The sequence below is a fragment of the Felis catus genome, chromosome A1, assembly GCF_018350175.1.
Source record: "Felis catus isolate Fca126 chromosome A1, F.catus_Fca126_mat1.0, whole genome shotgun sequence".
In the NCBI taxonomy this organism is placed as follows: Eukaryota; Metazoa; Chordata; class Mammalia; order Carnivora; family Felidae; genus Felis; species Felis catus.
In genome coordinates this window covers 135,997,450-136,020,733 of record NC_058368.1, presented here as the reverse complement: position 1 = coordinate 136,020,733, position 23,284 = coordinate 135,997,450, and the positions used below count along the sequence as shown (strand labels likewise).

Sequence of the window (23,284 nt, the reverse complement as noted above, 5' to 3'; positions counted from 1 at the left end):
GCCACCCAGGCACCCCACCCTTATTCTTGACTTCACTAGGAATTCTTCTAAACTTTCACCCTTAAGAATATTTGATGTGGGGGGTGCCTGGGTGGCTCAGTTGGTTGAGCGTCTGACTTAGCCTCAGGTCATGATCTCGCAGTTAAAGAGTTTGAGCCCCATGTCAGGCTCTGTGCTGACAGCTTAGAGTCTGGAGCCTGCTTTGGATTCTGTGTCTCTCTCCCTCTCTGCCCCTCCCCCGCTCACACTCTGTCTCTCTCTCTCAAAAATGAATAAGTGTTAAAAAAAAAAAAAAGAATATTTGATGTGGATTTTTAGTGGATATCCCTTATCAGTTGAAAGAAGTCCCCATTTACTCCCAGTGACACTGAACTCTGCATAGCCTTAAAAGTCAGTAGAATTCTATTATTAGGACCTGTTTTTAAGCGCTGTGCATGTTTACAATATGGTGAGAGGCAGTGCTTTTCCTACTTTAGCATTTATCACAGCCACCCGGAGGATTTGCTGAGACACAGATGTCTAGGCCCATTCCCAACGCTGGTGACAGGCCTGAGAATATGCCTGTCTATAGTTCCCAGGTGATGCTCATGCTACTGGTCCAGGAACCGCCCTTAGAATCATTGATTATAGAGGTCCTTGAAACATCCCTCTTCCTCCAAAGAGTCGATTCTTAATACCTAAAATTGGAACTGAATTATCCCAAGAGAGGCACATCTCAGGAAAGTCAGATACCTGAAAATTAAAAGATTATCTGCCCTTACGGTAAGATTGAGACAGGCCAATAGATAAGTGTTATTTAGCCTGTGTGGCTTTTGAAAAATTATTTTAATTCTAGTACAGTTAACATAGCGTTTTATTAGTTTCAGGTGTACAAGTAGCGATTCACCAATTCTATACATCGTATAGCCTGTGTGCTTTTTAAAAATTAGATGTCGGGGCGCCTGGGTGGCGCAGTCGGTTAAGCGTCCGACTTCAGCCAGGTCACGATCTCGCGGTCCGGGAGTTCGAGCCCCGCGTCGGGCTCTGGGCTGATGGCTCAGAGCCTGGAGCCTGTTTCCGATTCTGTGTCTCCCTCTCTCTCTGCCCCTCCCCCGTTCATGCTCTGTCTCTCTCTGTCCCAAAAATAAATAAACGTTGAAAAAAAAATTAAAAAAAAAAATTAGATGTCAACACTTAAAACTTAGGAGAACTCATTATTAGCACTTTCACACTGACTTCTTCATAGCTCTGCCTCTTAGGCTGGGAGGTCCACCAATCCACAGGGTTAGAGTTTGTGTCCTTTTTTTGGTGTCTACGTCCTAATGCCTACGATCCCATCAGGTAGGCAGCAGGTGTACAAGGTTTATTTAGAGAATTTATAAATCAAGAAGCTGTGTATTATTTCCAGGGCCCTGACCCGAGGTGTGACTCAAATAGCAATTTAGTCAAGTGAAATAAAGAATTTAAGTCCCATGAAAACCCCAGGAGAGTCCCCAGTCAACCTCATAACTGGAGGCCCCAGAGATTAGAGAACATGGAAAGAATATAATGAACCCTTTATTCTTATAAAACCAGATCCAAAGAGGGTATTAGGACACTCCTAAGACTATTTCCCAAAAGTGTGCCAATGTCTTCTGACCCCTTCTTCCTTGCTAGGTTCCCGGGACTCCAACTTCTCACCCTTTCTCATGAACTCTTGCACCCACTAAAGGCCTTAAGATTCTACCACCCCACTTTCTGTCATCTGGACATACCCTGTGTCACCACCATGAAACCATTCCTCTTGTTATGTATTAGCCAATCATTACAGAGATACAGACAGCTGAACACAGATATGGCCGCAAACTTGAGGAAGTTACAAAGGATTGAGAAATGTTGCAAAATGTTTATGGTTCTCCTTCTGACTGCCATTCGGAGCATCTGTGGCCCTGTTGTCCCTTCACAGTTTCCACACTGTGAGTACAGCATGTATTCATATATACACTGGGTCACATACAGTCCTTGAACACAGGACCTACAGGCTTTTAATCTACTCATTTCTTCATCTTGCATGGATATAGTTATCCTCAAGGGTATATTGCCATATGGAAAATGTATTGCTTGAACCAATGACCCAAATAAAATTTTATTCCAGTTCCCTTCCAACTTCCAGCTCCACACTTCCTACCTTATTTGATGAACATGACCGCTTTTGCGTTATTATTCAGGCCCTCAACTAACAGCTAACATTTAACTACATTACTTTATTTTCATTTGCTTCATTACAGTTTCCCAGGATTCCATATATTTTATTTTTGAATAATTTGTTTACAGGGCTCAAAAACTTAAACTGTGTAAAAATACTGAAAAATAATTCTCACTCTCTTCCCTGTGTTTGTCTACTCAGTTCTAGACCCTCACCCCAGACAAGTATTCTTCCAGTGTTTTATTTATTTTAAGTGTTTATTTTGGAGAGAGAGAGAGTGACCAGGGGAGGTACAGAGAGGGAGACAGGATCTGAAGCAGGCTCCTTGCTGACAGTGGACAGCCTGATGTGGGGCTCAAATTCATGAACCACGAGATCATGACCCAAGTGGAAGTCAGATACTCGACCAACTGAGCGACCCAGGCACCCCTATTTTTTAAGTGTATTTATTTTGAGAGAGAATGCGTGAGTTGGGGAGGGGCAGAGAGAGAGGGAAAGTGAATCTGTCAGTGCAGAGCCTGATGCAGGGCTTGATCTCACGAACATGAGATCATGACCTGAGCTGAAGTCCGATGCGATGCATAACCAACTGAGTCACCCAGGTGCCCCTGTGTTTTATTTTTTAAAGGCCCCTTACTGAGATATACTTCACATACCACACGACCTACCCATTCAAAGTGTACAATTCATCAGTTTTCAGTAGGTTCGCAGAGTTGAACAATCATTACCACCACACAATTCTAGATTATTTTTATCACTCCAGAAAGTAGCTCTATGCCCATTAACATTCACTCATTGCCCTAGCTGTTCACCGTACTCGTTTACAATCTTTACTTTCCTAAGGTGCAGAGAGATATCTCTTCCTTCATTCTTTTTTTTTTTTTTTGGCCCAACATGGGGCTTGAATTCACAACCCAGAGATCAAATCTCATGCTCTACCTAATGACCCAGCCAGGCATCTTAACGTATATTGTTTTTTGTTTGTTTTTTAAAGTAATCTCTATGCCCACTGTGGGGCTTCTCATTCTTGATCTCAGTAATAGGAGTCTTCTTCTTTTTTTTTTTTTTTTTTTGGTTAATCTAGCTAAAGATCTGTCAATTTTGTTGAACCAACTTTAGGTTTGTTGATTTTCTCTATTGTTTTCTAGTGTTTCTTTGCACTAACACAAATCATCTGAATTTTCCTTCTTCCTGACATAAGTAGGAGTTAGCACACTGTGTACTTCGAGCACCAGTATATTCTGAAGGATGTAACTGAGGGAAAATGGTCCTAAATAAATCTGAGATGTAAGAAGAGATGAAGAGCCATGAAACTGGTAAATATGTAATTAGATCTTAATAAACGACGACTGATTAAAACAAATATTGTTTTATGAAACGAAGGAAATAATTATATATACAATGACAATAACATAGAAATGAAGAAGAAGGTAAATGAGGTTTACTGTATTATCTGTGAGGAGCATAAAGGCCCATATCAACTTTAGATTCTCATGTTATGAATGAATATTGTACACAAACTTTTTATTTATTTTTGAAAGCGGGGAGACAGCATGAGGTGGGGAGAGGCAGAGAGAGGGAGAGAGGAGAGAGAATCCCAAGCACTCTGCACTGTCAGCAGAGCCTGACACGGGGCTTGATCTCAGCCGCGAGATCATGACCTGAGCTGAAATCAAGAGTTGAACACTTAACCAACTGAGCCATCCAGGCGTCCCTGAACACAAACTTCTAATGCCCCTTTACATTCCCGTGGCTGCTTCCTTCTTTCTGGGCTCTTGCCTGCCTCCAAACTGAAGTACACCAAGCCTATCTGACCCGAGGTTCCCCCACCTTCCACAGTTAGCTGCAATGCCACACCACTGAGCAGGAGGTTTGGCTTTCTAAGCAGTTGCCGATGGACCAAGTGACAACTCTGTGTGGCAAGCCTTGGCCAACGGGAAATGTCAGATGGAAGAAGTTAGGAAATCACACTGCCCTCCTTCCTCCCTTTGAAGAACTGCTCGGAGGGGCAGTTTCTTCTTATAAACCTCCTGGAGAAGTCACGCACTCTGAGTAAACACTGCACGCTGGGTGACTCTTCACAGCTCATGACCAAGCCTGGCCACTGTGGGAACACATCACATCAGGACTTTCCATTTTCTTCCCTACCCTCACTTCCCTGAATCTATACCTCCTAATACTTTCATTTTCTGCCTCAAGTTCTACTTTCTAGAGGACTCAAGTTGAACAGTGGTATGTATTGTAAATTCTAGGATAAATGCTAAAAGAATAAAAACAAGTATACACTTTCCACATTAGACAAGGAAAAACATAAAATGGTAAAGTGTCAATCCAAAAAAGGACAAGAAAAGAAAAATAAAGATGGAATAGTTTAAACAAATAGCACAAAGTTAGATGGTAAATTTAAATCCAAATATATCAGCAGGCACATTAAGTGTAAATGGACTAAATGTTTCAATAAAAAAACAAAGATTGTCAGGCCAAATAAAAGAGAATATGAAGTAAGGGGTGCCTGGGTGGCTCTGCTGGTTAAATGTGCCACTTGGGCTCAGGTCATGATCTCATGGTTCATGGGTTAGAGCTCTGCATCGGGCTCTGTGCAAACAGCCCGGAGCCTGGAGCCTGCATCGGATTCTGTGTCTCCCTCGCTCCTTGCCCCTCCCCCACTCACACTCTGTCTCTCAAAAATAAATAAACATTTAAAACATTTAAAAAATATATGAAGTAAATCGTAGGCATTTAAAAGTATTTAAAATGAATCTAATTTTCATAACGAATGCTATGTATTAAAAAGTTTTCTCATTAATTCAATAAAAGAACTGAGAAATCCATACCATTCAGAAAGATCTCTAATGTTAAATAGTTTCCTTCAATATCATAGTATACTGTGAAGTTCCAACACGGAAAGACCGGAACTAAGTCTTAGATCACCATTTCTATTTCTTTTTTTCAACGTTTATTTTTGCGACAGAGAGAGACAGAGCATGAACGGGGGAGGGGCAGAGAGAGAGGGAGACACAGAATCGGAAACAGGCTCCAGGCTCTGAGCCATCAGCCCAGAGCCTGATGCGGGGCTCGAACTCCCGGACCGCGAGATCGTGACCTGGCTGAAGTTGGACGCTTAACCGACTGCGCCACCCAGGCGCCCCACCATTTCTATTTCTGTAATCTTTTTAAAATTATTATTATTATTATTATTATTATTTGAGAGAGAGAGAGTGTGCATGAACAGGGGAAAAGGCAAAGAGGGAGTGAGAGAGAATTTTAAGAGAATTATAAGCCCCCAACTCGGGGCTCGATCCCATAACCCCAGGATCATGACCTGAGCCGAAATTAAGAGTCAGATGCTTAACCAACTGAGCCACCCAGTTGGCGCCCCTATTTCTGTCATCTCCAACAAGCCAATATCTTCTCTATAATTGTGACAGAAATTCCTCCTTAAGCCTAACTAAAATATTCACCTTACCCTTACCAAGTATGCACAGGAAATGCAACCATGTAGAGAGATAAAGCAGATTAAAAAAAAGATGGCACTGAATATTCCTTTTATATAAGGTAGTGAGGGTGTATCTCTAACATATGTCTAGTAACTTTTCAAGACTGATGGCCTTTCTTCTAAATCAGGTGAGGGGGATACAATACTGTGATCATGTTAAGGAATCTCCTATAAGCTACAGATAACCTCTGTTGACAGAACAGAAGGAAGACAGCAGTTTACCTATAGCTGAAATCTATTTCTGCATAAAGAACAATTTGGGGATAGGCTCAGAGAGTAATAAGACTCAGGGGAGAAAGATCTATTACTTTCATTTGGTCACATTATGTCTTCGTGAGTGTTTGTGCACACTATTCAAAATGCATATTCCTGGGCTCAGTTCAAGATATTTTTTAGCTTTTGAAGTTTTATTTATTTGGCGGGGGGGGGGGGGGGGGTGTGCAGAGAGAGAGGGAGAGAATCCCAAGCAGGCTCTGTACTGTCAGCGCAGACCAACACAGGGCTCAGTCCCCCGAATCATGAGATCATGACCTGAGCCAAAACAAGAGTTGAATGCCTAACCAACTGAGTCATGTGGGTGCCCCAAGATTTATTGAATAGACTCTCTAAGGTAGGATTATATCATTTTTACTGATAATTTTTTTCACTAAGAATTGCTTTTATAAAATCATAAATATCATAGTGACAATCTAGAGTAAAGTTTGTAGATTTAAAATAAACATACCTTTGCTATGGAAACCTTAATAATTCTCAACAGGGTATACCATGAAGAGTTCTCCCTATAATGGTCCATCTATACTGAACCTGAAATACAGACCTCTTCATGCATTCTCACCTAAGTTTTTCCAGTAAAAACACTGGGAAAGTTGAAAGGGATTTTGTTGAATAATCCCTGGGTATGAACCTGAATGAGGCTAACAGGAACAGACACAACTTTGGCTTCATTAGCCTGAGCAAAAAGGTAAACCAGTTTCATATCCAACAAAATGGTGGTATTAGATATATTCCATTAGGTAAAATCCTTTACCAACTATTACAAAGGATGCAGTAGGCTTACCTTATGAAAGTGAAGGAAGGCCTTTTCTTTCCCTGCATGTGAATGTCCCCTTCAGTTAAGCTTTCTGGCTGTGTTATCATGGTAACTGATGAAGGTAGGAATGTCAACTGTTTCTAGCCAACTTTCTGGTGACATAAAGGACTCCTGGCTACTAAACTGTATCTGGACTGAATGCACTATAAATCATCGGATGGGAACCTCAAGCTTTGGGCTCCTCTGAGTGTGGTATCTCTTAAGACTAATATGTCCCTTGTGGGGACCCTGGAAGTTGTACTTAGAGATAGTGGCTCCTTGAGGCCTGTGAAGGATCTCATCACCTTGCACCTAAACTGTTTTGGGTGAACTGCTACAGGACCTCTAGTGCTAAGAAGGACTGCTGGACACTGTCCTATTGGCAGCCCGCTGTTCCCATTTATTATCTCTTTTGAGTATACCGGTGCTACATGTGGCCATGGTAATCTTTTAAGTTTGAATGCTTAAACTTAAAAAGACCCCTTTTGGGGCGTCTGGGTGGCTCAGTCGGTTGAGCATCCAACTTCGGCTCAGGTCATGATCTCACGGCCTATGAGTTCGAGCCCCACGTCGGGCTCTGTGCTGACAGCTCAGAGCCTGGAGCCTGCTGCCGATTCTGTGTCTTCCTCTCTCTCTACCCCTTCCCCACTCATGTTCTGTCTCTCTCTCTCTCTGTCAAAAATAAAAAAACATTAAAAAAAAAAAAGACCCCTTTTGGTCATAGCTATAAATAATTTTAGATGCATGAATTCTGCAATTATATTCTAATTGTTTAGTTAAGCCTAAAGAAACCCCTCAGGTGGGTGTAGCAGTAATGATTTCCTAACTACTGCTTAATTTTTTTTTTTTTTAACGTTTATTTTTGAGAGACAGAAACAAGCAGGGGAGGAACAGAGAGAGGAAGATGCAGAATCCGAAGCAGGCTCCAGGCTCTGTGCTGTCAGCACAGAACCCGACACGGGGCTCGAACCCACGGACCGTGAGATCATGACCTGAGCCAAAGTCAGTTGCTTAACCGATTGAGCCACCCAGGTGCCCCTTAATTTTCTTTTTTAATTTTTTTAACATTTATTGATTTCTGAGAGAACAGAATGTGAGAGGGGGAGAGGCAGAGAGAGGAGACACAGAATCCAAAGCAGGCTCCATGCTCCAAGCTGTCAGCACAGAGCCTGACACAAGGCCTGAACCCATGAACCGCGAGATCATGACCTGAGTCGAAGCTGGACACTTAATCAACTGAGCCACCTAGGCGCCCCTAACTACTGCTTCATGTGAGACGAATCTCAGTGAATTCACACTTATACTTTTCTTTTTACACTAAAATTGAATAAAAATAAACTATAGATTCTTCATTTACTTTAATTATAAGGCAGTAAAACTGTCATATCAATTTAATAATTGTAAATAATTTAAATACAATAATGTATAATGACTGAAAACACTGTTAACTCAAAATAATAGAAAACAAAATTGAGTAAAGTACTATTGAAATCTGGGCATTTCTATGACAAGACATAAATTTTAAAATGTAATAAAATCCTACATTTTCTTTTTTACTTTTTTTTTTTTAAGTTTATTTTATCTTTTAGTAATCCAACATGGGGCTCGGACTCAGAACCTTGAGATCAAGAGTCTCATTCTCTTCCAACGGAACTAGCCAGGTGCTCCAATCCCTTATTTTCTTGGCAAAAAGCTTCTTAAATCATATTTTCCTTTCAAACTGGTCTTCATATTTTAACTGGAACTTCTTTCAAAAGATCATTTCATTTACAGTTGCAGATGTCCTTTTAACACATACAATGTGCACTATATGCTGGAATCAAATCCCTGAAGAAGTTGGAATCTTATGAATACAGCCAGGACAGCAGTGGAGAGAATCGTGAACAAAAACATCACAGTCCACACAGAAAACATTTTGGCACACAGCACAAACATAGACCTGCAGTGAAAAGAAGAAAAGAGAATTTAAAAAATAGTTTCCCAGAGTTAAGTGCAGCATAGCTAGAAGACATTCACACTGCTTTGCTCTTCTATTATCAATTTGCAATTATCCTTATCAATTTGCCCCGCCCACCTATTATTTCCACTGTACTATTTATTCTCAAATCTCAGGTGATTATTTTTCCAAAAAAACCCTATTCCTTAGAAATCAGAAAATTACTTTGTTTTGACTCATTACAGTCTGTTGTATTGTAAGACACTGTCAATTGCTTCATTTTATGTAAATGTCTGGGGAAGACACATGAACTTGAAAGCAGGGCTGGTTTCAAATGCTTAGAGTGGTCATTTCTCTGATGCGAATAAAAAGAAAAGCATGGGAGCACCTGGGTGGCTCAGTCAGTTAAGTGTCCGACTCTTGATTTCAGCTCAGGTCATGATCTCACGGATTAAACACCCAGGGCTCTGGGCTGTCATGGCAGAGACTGCCTGGGATTGTCTCTCTCCCTGTCTCTCTTTCTCCCTCAAGATAACTTAATTGATATGAGACAGCTGTCAGTGCAAAGCCTGCTTGGGATTCTCTCTCTCCCTCTCTCCCTCAAAATAAATAAACTTAAAAAAAATCTTAGGGGCGCCTGGGTGGCGCAGTCAGTTAAGCGTCCGACTTCAGCCAGGTCATAATCTCGCAGTCTGTGAGTTCGAGCCCCGCGTCAGGCTCTGGGCTGATGGCTCAGAGCCTGGAGCCTGTTTCCGATTCTGTGTCTCCCTCTCTCTCTGTCCCTCCCCCGTTCATGCCCTGTCTCTCTCTGTCCCAAAAATAAATAAACGTTGAAAAAAAAAGTAAAAAAAAAAAAATCTTAAAAAAAAATAAAAAGAAAAGCACAAAATTATAACACAGATTTAGTTATTGCTAGGGAATGACCTCACACTGCACAAATCATATTCCCCTTTTACTTAACTATTGAACTACTTAATATGGGAAAAGACACCAATAAGACAAAATTTCAAAATCTATAATTCTATCAGTATTACATATAGGGATACTTGTGCCATGGAGTAAAATTACCAAGGCAGCACCATACACAGATAAAAAAATTACTAAATCTCAAAAAGTATACAAGTAAAGATGTGTTCTTAAAAACAGTCAAATGATGGCACAAAAATAGATGCTAAGAGGGGCGCCTGGGTGGCGCAGTCAGTTAAGCGTCTGACTTCAGCCAGGTCACGATCTTGCGGTCCGTGAGTTCGAGCCCCGCGTCAGGCTCTGGGCTGATGGCTCAGAGCCTGGAGCCTGTTTCCGAATCTGTATCTCCCTCTCTCTCTGCCCCTCCCCCGTTCATGCTCTGTCTCTCTCTGTCCCAAAAAAAATAAATGTTGAAAAAAAAAATTAAAAAAAAAAAAATAGATGCTAAGATCAATGGAACAGAAGAGAGAACCTGGAAATGGCCCCACAAACGTATGGCCAACTAATCTTTGACAAAGCAGGAAAGAATATCCAATGAATAAAAACAGTCTCTTCAGCAAGTGATGCTCGGAAAACTGGACAGCGACATGCAGAAAAATGAACCTGGACCACTTTCTTACACCACAGACAAAAATAAACTCAAAATGGATGAAAGACCTAAATGGAAGACAGGGAGCCATCAAAATCCTTGAGAAGAAAGCAGGCAAAAACCTCTTTGATCTTGGCCACAGCAACTTCTTACTCAACACGTCTCTGGAGGCAAGGGAAATCAAAGGAAAAATGAACTATCGGGACCTCATGAAAATAAAAAGCTTCTGCACAGTGAAGGAAACAATCAGCAAAACTAAAAAGCAACCAACAGAATGGGAGAAGATATAGGCAAACAACATAGCAGATAAAGGCTTAGTATCCAAAATCTATAAAGAACTTATCAAACTCAACACCCAAAAAACAAATAATCTGGTGAAGAAATGGGCAAAAGACATGAACAGACACTTGTCCGAAGAAGACATCCAGATGGCCAACTGACACATGAAAAAATGCTCCCTCCACATCACTCATCATCAGGGAAATACAAATCAAAACCACAATGAGATACCACCTCACACATGTCAGAATGGCTAACACTAACAACTCAGGCAACAACAGATGTTGTCAAGGATGTGGAGAAAGAGGATCTCTTCTGTATTGTTGGTGGGAATGCAAGCTGGTGCAGCCACTCTGGAAAACAGTATGGAGGTTCCTCAAAAAACTAAAAATAGAACTACCCTACCACCCAGCAATTGCACTACTAGGCATTTATCCAAGGGATACAGATGTGCTGTTTTGAAGGGACACATGCACCCCAATGTTTATAGCAGCACTATCAACAATAGCCAAAGTATGGAAAGAGCCCAAATGTCCATCGACAGATGAATGGATAAAGAAGATAAAGATAAAGAATGGATAAAGAATGGATAAAGAAGATAATGGATAAAGATAAAGATGTGGTGTGTGTGTGTGTGTGTGTATATATTATTACTCAGCAATCAAAAAGAAGGAAATCTTGCCATTTGCAACTACGTGGATGGAACTAGAGGGTAATAGGCTAAGTGAAATTAGTTAGGGGAAGACAAATATCAATATGACTACGCTCATATGAGGATGTTATGATACAGCACAGATGAACATAAGGGAAGGGAAACAAAAATAACAAAAACAGGGAGGGGGACAAAACAGAAGAGACTCATAAATATGGAGAACAAACTGAGGGTTGCTGGAGGGGTTGTGGGAGGGGGGATGGGCTAAGTGGGTAAGGGGCATTAAGGAATCTACTCCTGAAATTAGTGTTGCACTATATGTTAACTTAGATATAAATAAAAAAAAAAAAATTAAAAAAAAAAAGCACATTTAACAGCATAGTCTAAGTTCAGACCCTCAGAAGGACAGTCTGGGAGCATATATTAAAATGTCAAATATGAATGCTGAATATGAATACCCTTTGACCTAACAATTTCTGTTCTGAGTCCCCAGAGAAACCACTGTGTATATGCAGAAAGAAATATGTACCAGATGTTCCCTGCATCATAGCTTCTAGCAAAAAGACTGTAAAAATCAAACCCACTCCCCATCCAAAAAAAAGTCAAAAGATTCAATGGTGGTTATAATGAGGATGAAGCTACCAATGTCAGAGGCACGCAAAAATTAATAAAATTGTTTTATCAAATATGAGAGTAAAACAAGCAAGCAATCCTGCCAACTAATATTTTATATAGTGTATAAAGTACAGTTTTAAATATGGACACATTACCAATAAAAATAAAACTACACACTGATCTTATCTGCATCTTTACATCAGTGTATACATTCAAATTGCACCCTTCAAAATTTTTGAAAATATTTTCTAATTGGCACAATTGGGGAACAACCTCTGGTCTGAAACCACCTTAAACGGTAACTTCAAAGTACACTGTGACAGAGCCTAAAGTAAGGTATGGAGAAAAAACTTTTAATACTTTCCATCTAAATGCATTTTAGCTTGCAAACTAAAGACAGTTTAAAGTACTAAAATATTATTACAGGAAAATTAGAATGGAGAGTTATAAAAAAAAAAAACCTAATTTTTTAAAATTTTATTTATTTTTGGGAGAGAGAGAAAGAGAGCATGATTGGGGGGGTCGGGGTCAGAAAGAGAGGGGGACAGAGGATCTGAAGAGGGCTCTGTGCTGACAGCAGCGAGTCTGATGCGGAGCTCAGACTCACGAACTGGTGAAATCATGATCTGAGCTGAAATCAGATGCTCAACCAACTGAGCCACCTAGGTGCCCCTATTTAAACTAATTTACTTCCATTTACCCTCTACCTACTGTTATCCCTTCTGAGGGATAACCTGATAAGAGCCTGGTTTTTAATAATATACTGTAAACTTCTAATGCTATTTCCTCAGTATTTCTTAGACAATACTTAGCATTTAGAAAGCACATGAACTTACGTGCTGGTCTTTTAATTCCCCCTGACATCCATAACAAAATCTGAAAAAGAAAGTTTAAGAGTTATTTGTTAGGAACTCACTTGTTAATACAGTTCGGCAAAATCTCAGTAAAAAGAATCCTGTAATTAATAAGTAATTATCTTTATATATGACTTTTATGAGAAAGACAGAATCAAGAATACCAATAATTTAAGAAAACTCTATAGTCCCAAGGTCATCTCACAAAGCAAAATGCTACCTTAAAAAATTTTTAATTTTTCAGATAAAGACAGGTATCATGTTTTCACCCATAGGAGGAAGTTGAGAAACTTAAAAGAAGACCATGGGAGAAGGGAAAGAAAAAAATATATATCTATATAGTTACAGAGAGGGAGGCAAACCATAAGAGACTTTTTTTTTTTTAATTTTTTTTCAACGTTTATTTATTTTTGGGACAGAGAGAGACAGAGCATGAACGGGGGAGGGGCAGAGAGAGAGGGAGACACAGAATCGGAAACAGGCTCCAGGCTCTGAGCCATCAGCCCAGAGCCCGACGCGGGGCTCGAACTCCCGGACCGCGAGATCGTGACCTGGCTGAAGTCGGACGCTTAACCGACTGCGCCACCCAGGTGCCCCCATAAGAGACTTTTAAAGAGAACAAATGGAGGGTGGAAGGGAGTGGGGGATGGGGAATGGGTGATGGGTACTGAGGAGGGCACTTGTTGGGAGGAAGCACTGGCTGTGGCATGGAAGTGATGAACCACAGGAATCTACAACCGAAGCCAAGAGCACACCATATACACTCTATGTTAGGTAGCTTGAAAAAATATATATGTACGTCATTATATTTTATACAATTATATACATAATTATATATAAACTGGAAAAGAAAATTGAATCACTATGATGTACACCTGAAAATAACAGGATCTATGTCAATTATACTTCAATAAAAAATTGTTTTGGCTAAAAAATAAAAAATAAATTAAAGTCGTAAGAAATTTTTAATTTTATTTTCATCAGGGTTAAATATGAACACACCTTTCCTACTGGGATTCTGCCAGGGAATTAAGCCCTACAGAAAATAATCTGAGTGACTATTTTGCAACTCTCCTGAAGATAGCAGACAGCTGGTACAATTCTAGGTGGACAGAAGAGAAATTAATTTATGTGTGGATGCCTAAGTGCTTAATTTTCAAGGAATGGTTTAAAGAGTTACAAGATCCCAAAATGGGGGCACCTGGGTGGCTCCGGCATCTGACTCTTGATTTAGACTCACGACCTCAAGGTTTGTGAGTTCCAGCCCTGTGCTGGGCGCCATGCTCATAGCATGGAGCCTGGTTGGGCTTCTCTTTACCTCTCTCCCTCTGACTCTCTCTCTCTCTCTCTCTCTCTCTCTCTCTCTCTCTCTCTCTCTCTCTCTCTCTCTCAAAATAAATAAATAGACTTTAAAAAAAAAAAAAGAAAAGAAAAAGTTTGGGGCACCTGGGTGACTCAGTCAGTTAAGCAACTGACTTTGGCTCAGGTTATGATCTCGTGGTTCCCGAATTTTAAGCCCAGTGTTGGGCTCTATGCTGACAGTGCAGAACCTGCTTGGTATTCTCTCTCTCTGTGCCTCTCTCTCTCTACCCCTCCCTGACTCTCTCTCTCTCTCTCTCTCTCAAAATAAATAAATGAACTTAAAAAAAAAAAAAAAAAAAAAAAAACCTTACTACAAAAAAATAGAGGCCCTCTCCCCATCCACCCCCACTTCATTTCCAGTTCCCCACTTGCAAAACTTTTAACTGTTTAATAGTTACCTACGCTTAGAGTGAGATCTCGTTTTTTTCTGGCATTGGCCATAGACCTCCTACTATGGGAGATGAGAATTTAATTCTCTTTCAACCTTCTTGAACCAACAGCATGTATACACACAACTAATTCTCAATTCTTTCTACGTAAGGAAATAATTTTGAATAGAACAATATTAAATGTTTCATTTTATTATGACTACATAAACATATTCAGCTGAGTCATGTAATAAAACTCTTCTTTTTTTCAAAATATTTCTTGGGGCACTTCGATGGCTCAGTTGGTTAAGCCTCTGACTCTGGCTCAGGTCATGATCTGGTGGTTCATGGGTTTGAGCCCCACGTTGGGCTCTGTGCTCACAGCTCAGAGCCTGGAGCCTGCTGTGGCGTCTGTTTCTCCCTCTCTCTCTGCTCCCCTCCGCCCTTGCTCGTGCTCTCTCAGAAATAAACATTTAGAAAATAATAATAAAGCACATTAAAAAAATATTTTCTTGCTGGAGGCATCAGGGTGGCTCAGTTGGTTAAGCATCTGACTCCTCTTGATTTCAGCTCAGGTCGTGACCTCACGGTTTGTGAGACAGAACCCTGCATGGGACTCTGAGAGCAGATTCTCTCCCTCTCTCTCAAAATAACTAAATAAACTTAAAAAAATATTTTTTTTTCCTGGAGTTAATAACTATATTGTGGTCCACAACCTTAGTTTTCTTTTTTTTTTTTTTAATTTTTTTTTCAACGTTTATTTATTTTTGGGACAGAGAGAGACAGAGCATGAACGGGGGAGGGACAGAGAGAGAGGGAGACACAGAATCGGAAACAGGCTCCAGGCTCTGAGCCATCAGCCCAGAGCCCGACGCGGGGCTCGAACTCACGGACCGCGAGATCGTGACCTGGCTGAAGTCGGACGCTTAACCGACTGCGCCACCCAGGCGCCCCGACAACCTTAGTTTTCTATGTAATTATCACCAACTCAACCCCAACCTTTCCCTGACAAGTCTCAAAGCCTTCTCTATGTTCGCCTCCATCAGGAATTCGTCCTCCAGGTGACATCTCTCCTGGCTGGAGCATTCAGACCTTCTCCAAATTGGATTATTTATTCTCCATATCTGATACACAAGTGTCATTCTGTAATCTCCCCTTAGCATCATCCTAGGGCTTTCTTTAGATAAATATTCCTATTCTCTTCTGGTTATTCTCTTTCTCAGTTCCTTTGAACCATCTCTTCCACAGCTTCCCCAGAAAGTCTTGTTTTGCGGCCTTACAAGTCTGAAAATGTCTTTATTCTACCTACATTTACTTGATAGGTTTGCCAGGTATATAATTTAGGTTGGTAACAATTGTCACTCCAAATTTTGATGGAAACTGCTCCCTGGCAGCATCCAGTATTGCTGAAAAGCAAAATAATTTTAATTCCAGATTATGTAACCTAACTTTCCCTCTCCAGAAATGCTTACAGTTAGTATTTTGCTGCATATTCTAAAATTTCACAACAATAAACTTTAGTGTGGGTCTATATTTCCTAACTATGTTAGGCACTTGGCAATCCGTTTCAATCCACCAAGTTCTGTCCTTCAAAAGTAGAAAATATCCTTTAGGAAAGAAATAGCTAAAGAACATTAGACCACAGTATTAGACCTTCTGGATAAATCCTTTGGTTTTATTTTTTTTATTTTTTTTTATGTTTATTTTTTTTTATATGAAATTTATTGACAAATTGGTTTCCATACAACACCCAGTGCTCATCCCAAAAGGTGCCCTCCTCAATACCCATCACCCACCCTCTCCTCCCTCCCACCCCCCATCAACCCTCAGTTTGTTCTCAGTTTTTAACAGTCTCTTATGCTTTGGCTCTCTCCCACTCTAACCTCTTTTTTTTTTTTTTTTCTTCCCCTCCCCCATGGGTTCCTGTTAAGTTTCTCAGGATCCACATAAGAGTGAAAACATATGGTATCTGTCTTTCTCTGTATGGCTTATTTCACTTAGCATTACACTCTCCAGTTCCATCCACGTTGCTACAAAAGGCCATATTTCATTTTTTCTCATTGCCACGTAGAATTCCATTGTGTATATAAACCACAATTTCTTTATCCGTTCATCAGTTGATGGACATTTAGGCTCTTTCCATAATTTGGCTATTGTTGAGAGTGCTGCTATGAACATTGGGGTACAAGTGGCCCTATGCATCAGTACTCCTGTATCCCTTGGATAAATTCCTAGCAGTGCTATTGCTGGGTCATAGGGTAGGTCTATTTTTAATTTTCTGAGGAACCTCCACACTGCTTTCCAGAGCGGCTGCACCAATTTGCATTCCCACCAACAGTGCAAGAGGGTTCCCGTTTCTCCACATCCTCGCCAGCATCTATAGTCTCCTGATTTGTTCATTTTGGCCACTCTGACTGGCGTGAGGTGATACCTGAGTGTGGTTTTGATTTGTATTTCCCTGATGAGGAGCGACGCTGAACATCTTTTCATGTGCCTGTTGGCCATCCGGATGTCTTCTTTAGAGAAGTGTCTATTCATGTTTTCTGCCCATTTCTTCACTGGGTTATTTGTTTTTCGGGTGTGGAGTTTGGTGAGCTCTTTATAGATTTTGGATACTAGCCCTTTGTCCGATATGTCATTTGCGAATATCTTTTCCCATTCCGTTGGTTGCCTTTTAGTTTTGTTGGTTGTTTCCTTTGCTGTGCAGAAGCTTTTTATCTTCATAAGGTCCCACTAATTCACTTTTGCTTTTAATTCCCTTGCCTTTGGGGATGTGTTGAGTAAGAGATTGCTACGGCTGAGGTCAGAGAGGTCTTTTCCTGCTTTCTCCTCTAAGGTTTTGATGGTTTCCTGTCTCACATTTAGGTCCTTTATCCATTTGGAGTTTATTTTTGTGAATGGTGTGAGAAAGTGGTCTAGTTTCAACCTTCTGCATGTTGCTGTCCAGTTCTCCCAGCACCATTTGTTAAAGAGGCTGTCTTTTTTCCATTGGATGTTCTTTCCTGCTTTGTCAAAGATGAGTTGGCCATATGTTTATGGGTCTAGTTCTGGAGTTTCTATTCTATTCCATTGGTCTATGTGTCTGTTTTTGTGCCAAAATCCTTTGGTTTTACACCGCAGAAACTGGCTAAGGCTACAAATCAGGGCTTTTTTGTTGTTTTGGAGAGCTGATATATCAGCATATGACTACACTTACTATATACAGATGGGTTTAGGAAAATTAATTTCTGGAAATCCAGATCTCTCTAATAATGAGTCAATTCAGTCATAACGAAGGCATTCTACCATCTTATTCTCTGTATCAGAAGTAATCTTGCCCAAATTAATATGACTATCTTTTTATATGTAGTAACAATGCATTCAAACATTACGACGTATAATAGATATAAATTAATCAAAACTCATATACCTTTCTCCATTATGTTCTTCTAGAGGAATCTCTTGAAAAGCATCCAAAGGAAATAAATGATGATAAGACCGTGCCAAATGGGGAGCAGACACCAAAGTAAGACCTAACAAATAAAACACAGAGTCATATTTAATAGCCCAAACCTCATTAAGACAATGGCTGAGGGGCACCTGGGTGGTTTATTCGGTTAAGCATCCAACTTCAGCTCGGGTCATGATCTCCTGGTCCGTGAGTTTGGGCCCCGTGTCAGGCTCTGTGCTGACATCTCAGAGCTAGAAGCCTGTTTCGGACTCTGTGTCTCCCTCTCTCTCTGCTCCTCCCCCATTCACGCTCTGTCTCTCTCTCAAAAATAAATAAATGTTAAAAAAAAAAAATCAGACAACGGCTAAAATGTGAAATGATAGGCTAAATATTTTCAAGGTATTTTTTTTTTTTTTTTTTTTAGGACTGCTGGTATTCATTTCTTTATTTACATGTCTCTTAAAAAGGAGATTCCAGGATGGAGTCTTACTTCTGTCACTAATTGTGTGACCTCTCTTGGCCATTAGCCAACTTATAAATGAAACAAAATGCTACAATTCTATTACTTTCAATTCCTCATTCTCCGTGTGTGTGTGTGTGTGTGTGTGTGTGTGTGTGTGTGTGTGTATATACATATATATATATATATATAATTTTTTTTTTATGAAAGTAAGAGCTGCAGGGCGCCTGGGTGGCTCATTCGGTTGAGCATTGGACTTCAGCTCAGGTCATGATCTCGCAGTCCGTGAGTTTGAGCCCCACATCAGGCTCTGTGCCGACAGCCTGGAGCCTGCTTCAGATTCTGTGTCTCCCTCTCTCTCTGCCCCTCCCCCACCCATGCTATGTCTCTCTCTCTCTCTGTCAAAAATAAACATTAAAAAAAATTTTTTTTTTTAAAAAGAAAGTAAGAGCTGCAAAAACGTCTACCAGCTCTACTGCAATGCCTTTAAAGAACATACTCATTTCAGAAAGAGAATCAGAAAACTGTTCTAGAATGCCATGGTTATTCTTAGAAATGAAGTACTGAGCATTCAATTAAAAAATATACTCTTCTCGGGGCGCCTGGGTGGCGCAGTCGGTTAAGCGCCCGACTTCAGCCAGGTCACGATCTCGCGGTCCGTGAGTTTGAGCCCCGCGTCAGGCTCTGGGCTGATGGCTCAGAGCCTGGAGCCTGTTTCCGATTCTGTGTCTCCCTCTCTCTCTGCCCCTCCCCCGTTCATGCTCTCTCTCTGTCCCAAAAATAAATAAAAACGTTGAAAAAAATATATATATATACTCTTCTCACAGATTAAATCCAGAAACATAGGCAGAGCTTAATACTAACATTTACTTTAATAGTAATATATGTAAGAAGCTATTAAAGATTAATTTACTGGATAAAGGATAGTTCATTTCTTACCACAGATTTTACATTCAACTGGAAGTTCACAGTACTTTGCTCGACACTGTGGGCAGAAATATCCTCCTAATGTAAGTCCTGGCTCAGTGTTGCTATCCAAGTGCCTGTGGGAGGAAACATTACTTTTAAAATGATATATGACAATGTGAATGGTTACAGCAAAAGAAAGTATCCTACCCTGTAAAATCTTGAAGTTGTTTCATAGTTTACTTACACAAGGTTCATTCTTTACTTTTTTTTCTCTCTGCATTTGTTTTGAATAGTGTGCATTAATGTCTTTGTTTTCTGGGTTTTTTAAAAAGTAATCTCTACACCCAACATGGGGCTCAAACTCACAACTCCGACATAAAGAGTCGTATGCTCTACTGACTTAAGTCAGCCAGGCACCCCATGTTTTCTTCTTCTCACTCATGTTTTCTTCTTCAGGGACTCATCTGCTGTTAATCCCATCCAGGGTATTTCTCATCTCAGACATTTGTGTCTAGAACTTTGATTTGGGTCTTTTTTGTAATAGCTGTTTTAACACCTTAACCACTAATTCCATCAACTGTGTTGTTTCTGGATATGTTTCTATTCAATGATTTTCTCCTTGTTATGGGTGATATTTTCATACTTCTTTGCAGGCCTGGTCATTTTTGATTGGCTGCCAGGCATTATGAATTTTATTTTGTTTTAGGCGCTGGATTTTTCTGGTATTCCCTTAAATATACTGGGGCTTTTTCTAGAATGTACTTGGAAATGAAGTATAGAATATTCTAGAATATACTTGGAAATAGTTTGATCTGTTCAAAACTTGCTTTTTATTTCATTAGGCTGTCCATAATAGCTGTTAGTCTGGAATTAATTTGGTTCCATTGCTGTGAACACTGTTCAATGCCCATTGTTAAAAGGTTTCTCCACAATGACTGTGAGAACATGAAATACTCCCTGCCCTGTGTGAGCTCCAGTGACTATGCTGCCTGTTCCTCTTCAGTGGTTCTTTCCTGGGCCTCTAGTAGCAGTCATAGGAGTGGGATAACCATAACTCAGCTGATGACTCCAGGGAAGTCCCTGCGATCCCAAGAGTTCTCTGTCCAGCCCTTTACTTTCTAGTACTGTGCCTAGAAAATTATAGCCATTTCAGCCTCCCCAAACTCTGAACTTTGTTTCTTCAACTGATCAAGACCTCTAGGCTCTGTGTGGGTTTCCCCTCCTACAATGCAGCCTAGATATTTCTTCTAGGCAGTAAGCTGCACTCACAGGGCTCACCTCATTTGTTTCCCTTCTTTGAGGGATCATTTACCTGCACTGTCTCTTGTCCATGTCTGAAAATCATTGTGTTATATGTTTTGTCTGGCAGGAGGGAGAAAATAAATTCAGTCCCTATGGTACCTTTATAGCTGGAGACACAAGTCTTACTTGTGATTTTTAAGAATTATTTTAACTTTGCTTTATAATTATGTAAAATATAAAGTTCTACAGTTAAAACAAGGTATGTTCAGAAAAGTCTAGGGGCCATCCCTTTGCCTTTCTTTACACACTGCCCAGGTAAACATTTTTTTAGTGTTTACTTTTTATTTCAATTAGTCTTTTTATCATTAATATAAACATACTGTATATCCAGTCAAATCTCCACCTTCATCTTAGAGGACTGGCAGTATACTACACACTTTTCTCTACTTTGCTGTTTTATCTAATAATATATCCTGAAGATTACTCCACAGGAGTAAAGGAGATAGTCCTCGCTCCTTGTTATAGCTATATAGAAGGTAACCTTTTACAAAAGCCAATACACTGCAAGCCCATATAATTTTAGCGTTTTCTTTTTTTAACTTATAACTTATAGAAGGAATTTAAAACGTAAAAACATCATCACTGACAGTTTCAAAGTTTTTACTTACGCCATGCTGAAAGAGGGTTTTGCATCTTGATCAGACAGAGAAGCAATGGTATGCTGAGGAAATCCTTCATAGAAGAAAATGTATTACTTTCTTTTTCCAAGCACATAGCAAAACTCTAGGACTAGGAAGCTAAAAATGTTCCTACCAGAAAGCCCACAAAGTTGTACAAAAGTTCTCTCTCCTGACTTTTAGAATGGCTTATTATAGTATGTATAGTAATACCAGGTTATAAAAAAATTAAAAGTTGAGAATATGGGGGAAAGATCAGTCCATACATATGGCCGTAGATTCTAAAGTTTGTAATTTTCTAATTCAGTAACAACACGTGCTTTTTAAAAAGAAAATGTTTGTAATTTTTAAATACTTCTGACACCATTGAGAAGTCTATTACACAGCTGTCCACTTTCATTTTATATAAGAATATACTTCTATGTTTAAAATTTTGGTATGCCCAAACCCATGTAATTTGCTTTCCATACATATTTTTTTAAGGAAGTTCTTTTTTCTTTTTTTAATGATTATTTCTTTACTTTGAGAGAGAAAGAAAAAGCAAGCGAGCACAAGCAGGAGAGGAGTAGAGATAGAGGGAGAGAGAAAATCCCAAGCAGACTCCATGCTGTCAGTGCAGAACCCGATGTGGGGCTAAATGTCACGAAACTATGAGATCATGACCTGAGCTAAAATCAAGAGTTGGCGGCTAACATGAGGCACCCAGGTCCCCCTCCATACATATTTTTAAATTCTGAAAACAAGTCCAAGAGAAGCAGAAACCATAAAAAAACATATTTCATTACATAAAAAATTTAAGTCTATCTACAGATCAAAACAAGTAAAGGTAAAGGTAAATGTCCAAATGAAAAAATATTTGCAGCATGTGACAAAAATGGGTTGATATTCCTAAATGGCTCTAACAAATCAATTTGAAGAATACATTATTATAAGTTTAAATAACTTTAAAATGGGCTAAAGAAATGTTATCGGTAAATAAAAAAAAAATTAGCCAACCATAACATTTAAAATATATTAACTGTTTATGTCAAGTATTATTCTGTATGCTTTAAGTGTATTACGTTAATTGTTGCAACACACAAGATAGACACATCATTTTACTGATAAGGAAACAGGAGAGGTTGACCAGTACTAGAAATGGACTAAAAAAAGACAGAAAAGCATTCCATCTCACTAACAGTTAAAAAATGTATATTAGCAAAGAAAACAAGAGGTGCTTGGGTGCTTCAGTCAGTTGAGCAGCTGATTTCAGCTCAGGTCATGATCTCACAGTCAGTGAGTTCGAGCCCTGCATCAGGCTCTGCACTGAGCGCTCAGAGCCTGGAGCCTGCTTTGGATTCTGTGTGTGTGTCTCTCTCTCTGCTCCTCCCCCACTCACGCTTTCTCAAGAATAAATAAACATTAAAAAAAAATTTTTTTTAAAACACAACAAAATAAAAAACATCAAAGGGCACCTAGGTGACTCAGTCACTTAAGCCTCTGACTCTTGATTTCTCAGTTCATGATCTCATGGTTCCTGGGATTGAGCCCCATGGGCTCTGCGCTACAACACTGAGCCTGCTTGTGTTTCTCTCTCTCTGACCCTTCCCCAGCGGCAATTGCAAGTGCTTGCTTATGCTCTCTCTTTCAAAATAAATAATAAACATTTTTATTTTTAACTTTATTTTTTAATGTTTGAGAGAGAGAGCGAGCGAGCACATATGCGTGGGAGGGGCAGGGAGACAGAGGATGGGTGGCTCAGTCAGGCATCCAATTCTTTATTTCAGCTCAGGTCATGATCTCACCAGTTCATGAGTTCAAGCCCCACGTCGGGCTCCATGCTGATAGTGCAGAGTCTGCTTGGGATTCTGTCTCTCCCTCTCTCTTCTGCTCCTCCCCATCTCGTTCTCTCTCTCAAAATAAATAAATAAACTTTAAAAAAATGTATAAAGAAATCCTTTCTCATACTTAAAAAGTTTATGCCTTTTTCCATTGTAAACATGATAAGTGTTCACTATAAAAGTTTTGGAAAATATAAGAAAACGAAAAATTGTTTCAGACGATGCAAAACCCATCATTCTTCTTTTCTTGAAAAAAAATCCCTTTAAAAAAATATTTTATTTATTTTAAAAGATTTTAAGTAATCTCTACACTTACAGTGGGGCTCAAACTTATAACTCTGAGATCAAGACTAACAGGTTCTATCAACTAAGGCAGCCAGGTGCAACCCCCCAAAA

The 23,284-nt window shown here is 39.8% G+C and overlaps 1 protein-coding gene across 3 annotated transcripts in view; it reads right to left on the bottom strand.

Annotated features, from left to right (window-relative positions):
• Positions 1-8,070: 8,070 nt before the first annotated feature.
• The window catches only part of LOC101094730 (general transcription factor IIH subunit 2), a 39,485-nt gene continuing 24,271 nt past the window's right edge, over positions 8,071-23,284 (bottom strand). For all 3 annotated transcript variants that reach the window (XM_011283896.4, XM_011283892.4, XM_045061775.1), the window contains exons 12-16: positions 21,060-21,123; positions 19,180-19,283; positions 17,760-17,862; positions 12,603-12,642; positions 8,071-8,668 (exon numbers count right to left, since the gene is read on the bottom strand). In XM_011283896.4, the coding sequence (XP_011282198.1) occupies positions 8,549-8,668; positions 12,603-12,642; positions 17,760-17,862; positions 19,180-19,283; positions 21,060-21,123 (431 nt within the window). In that variant the 3' untranslated portion in view covers positions 8,071-8,548. The remainder of the gene's footprint in view (positions 8,669-12,602; positions 12,643-17,759; positions 17,863-19,179; positions 19,284-21,059; positions 21,124-23,284) is intronic.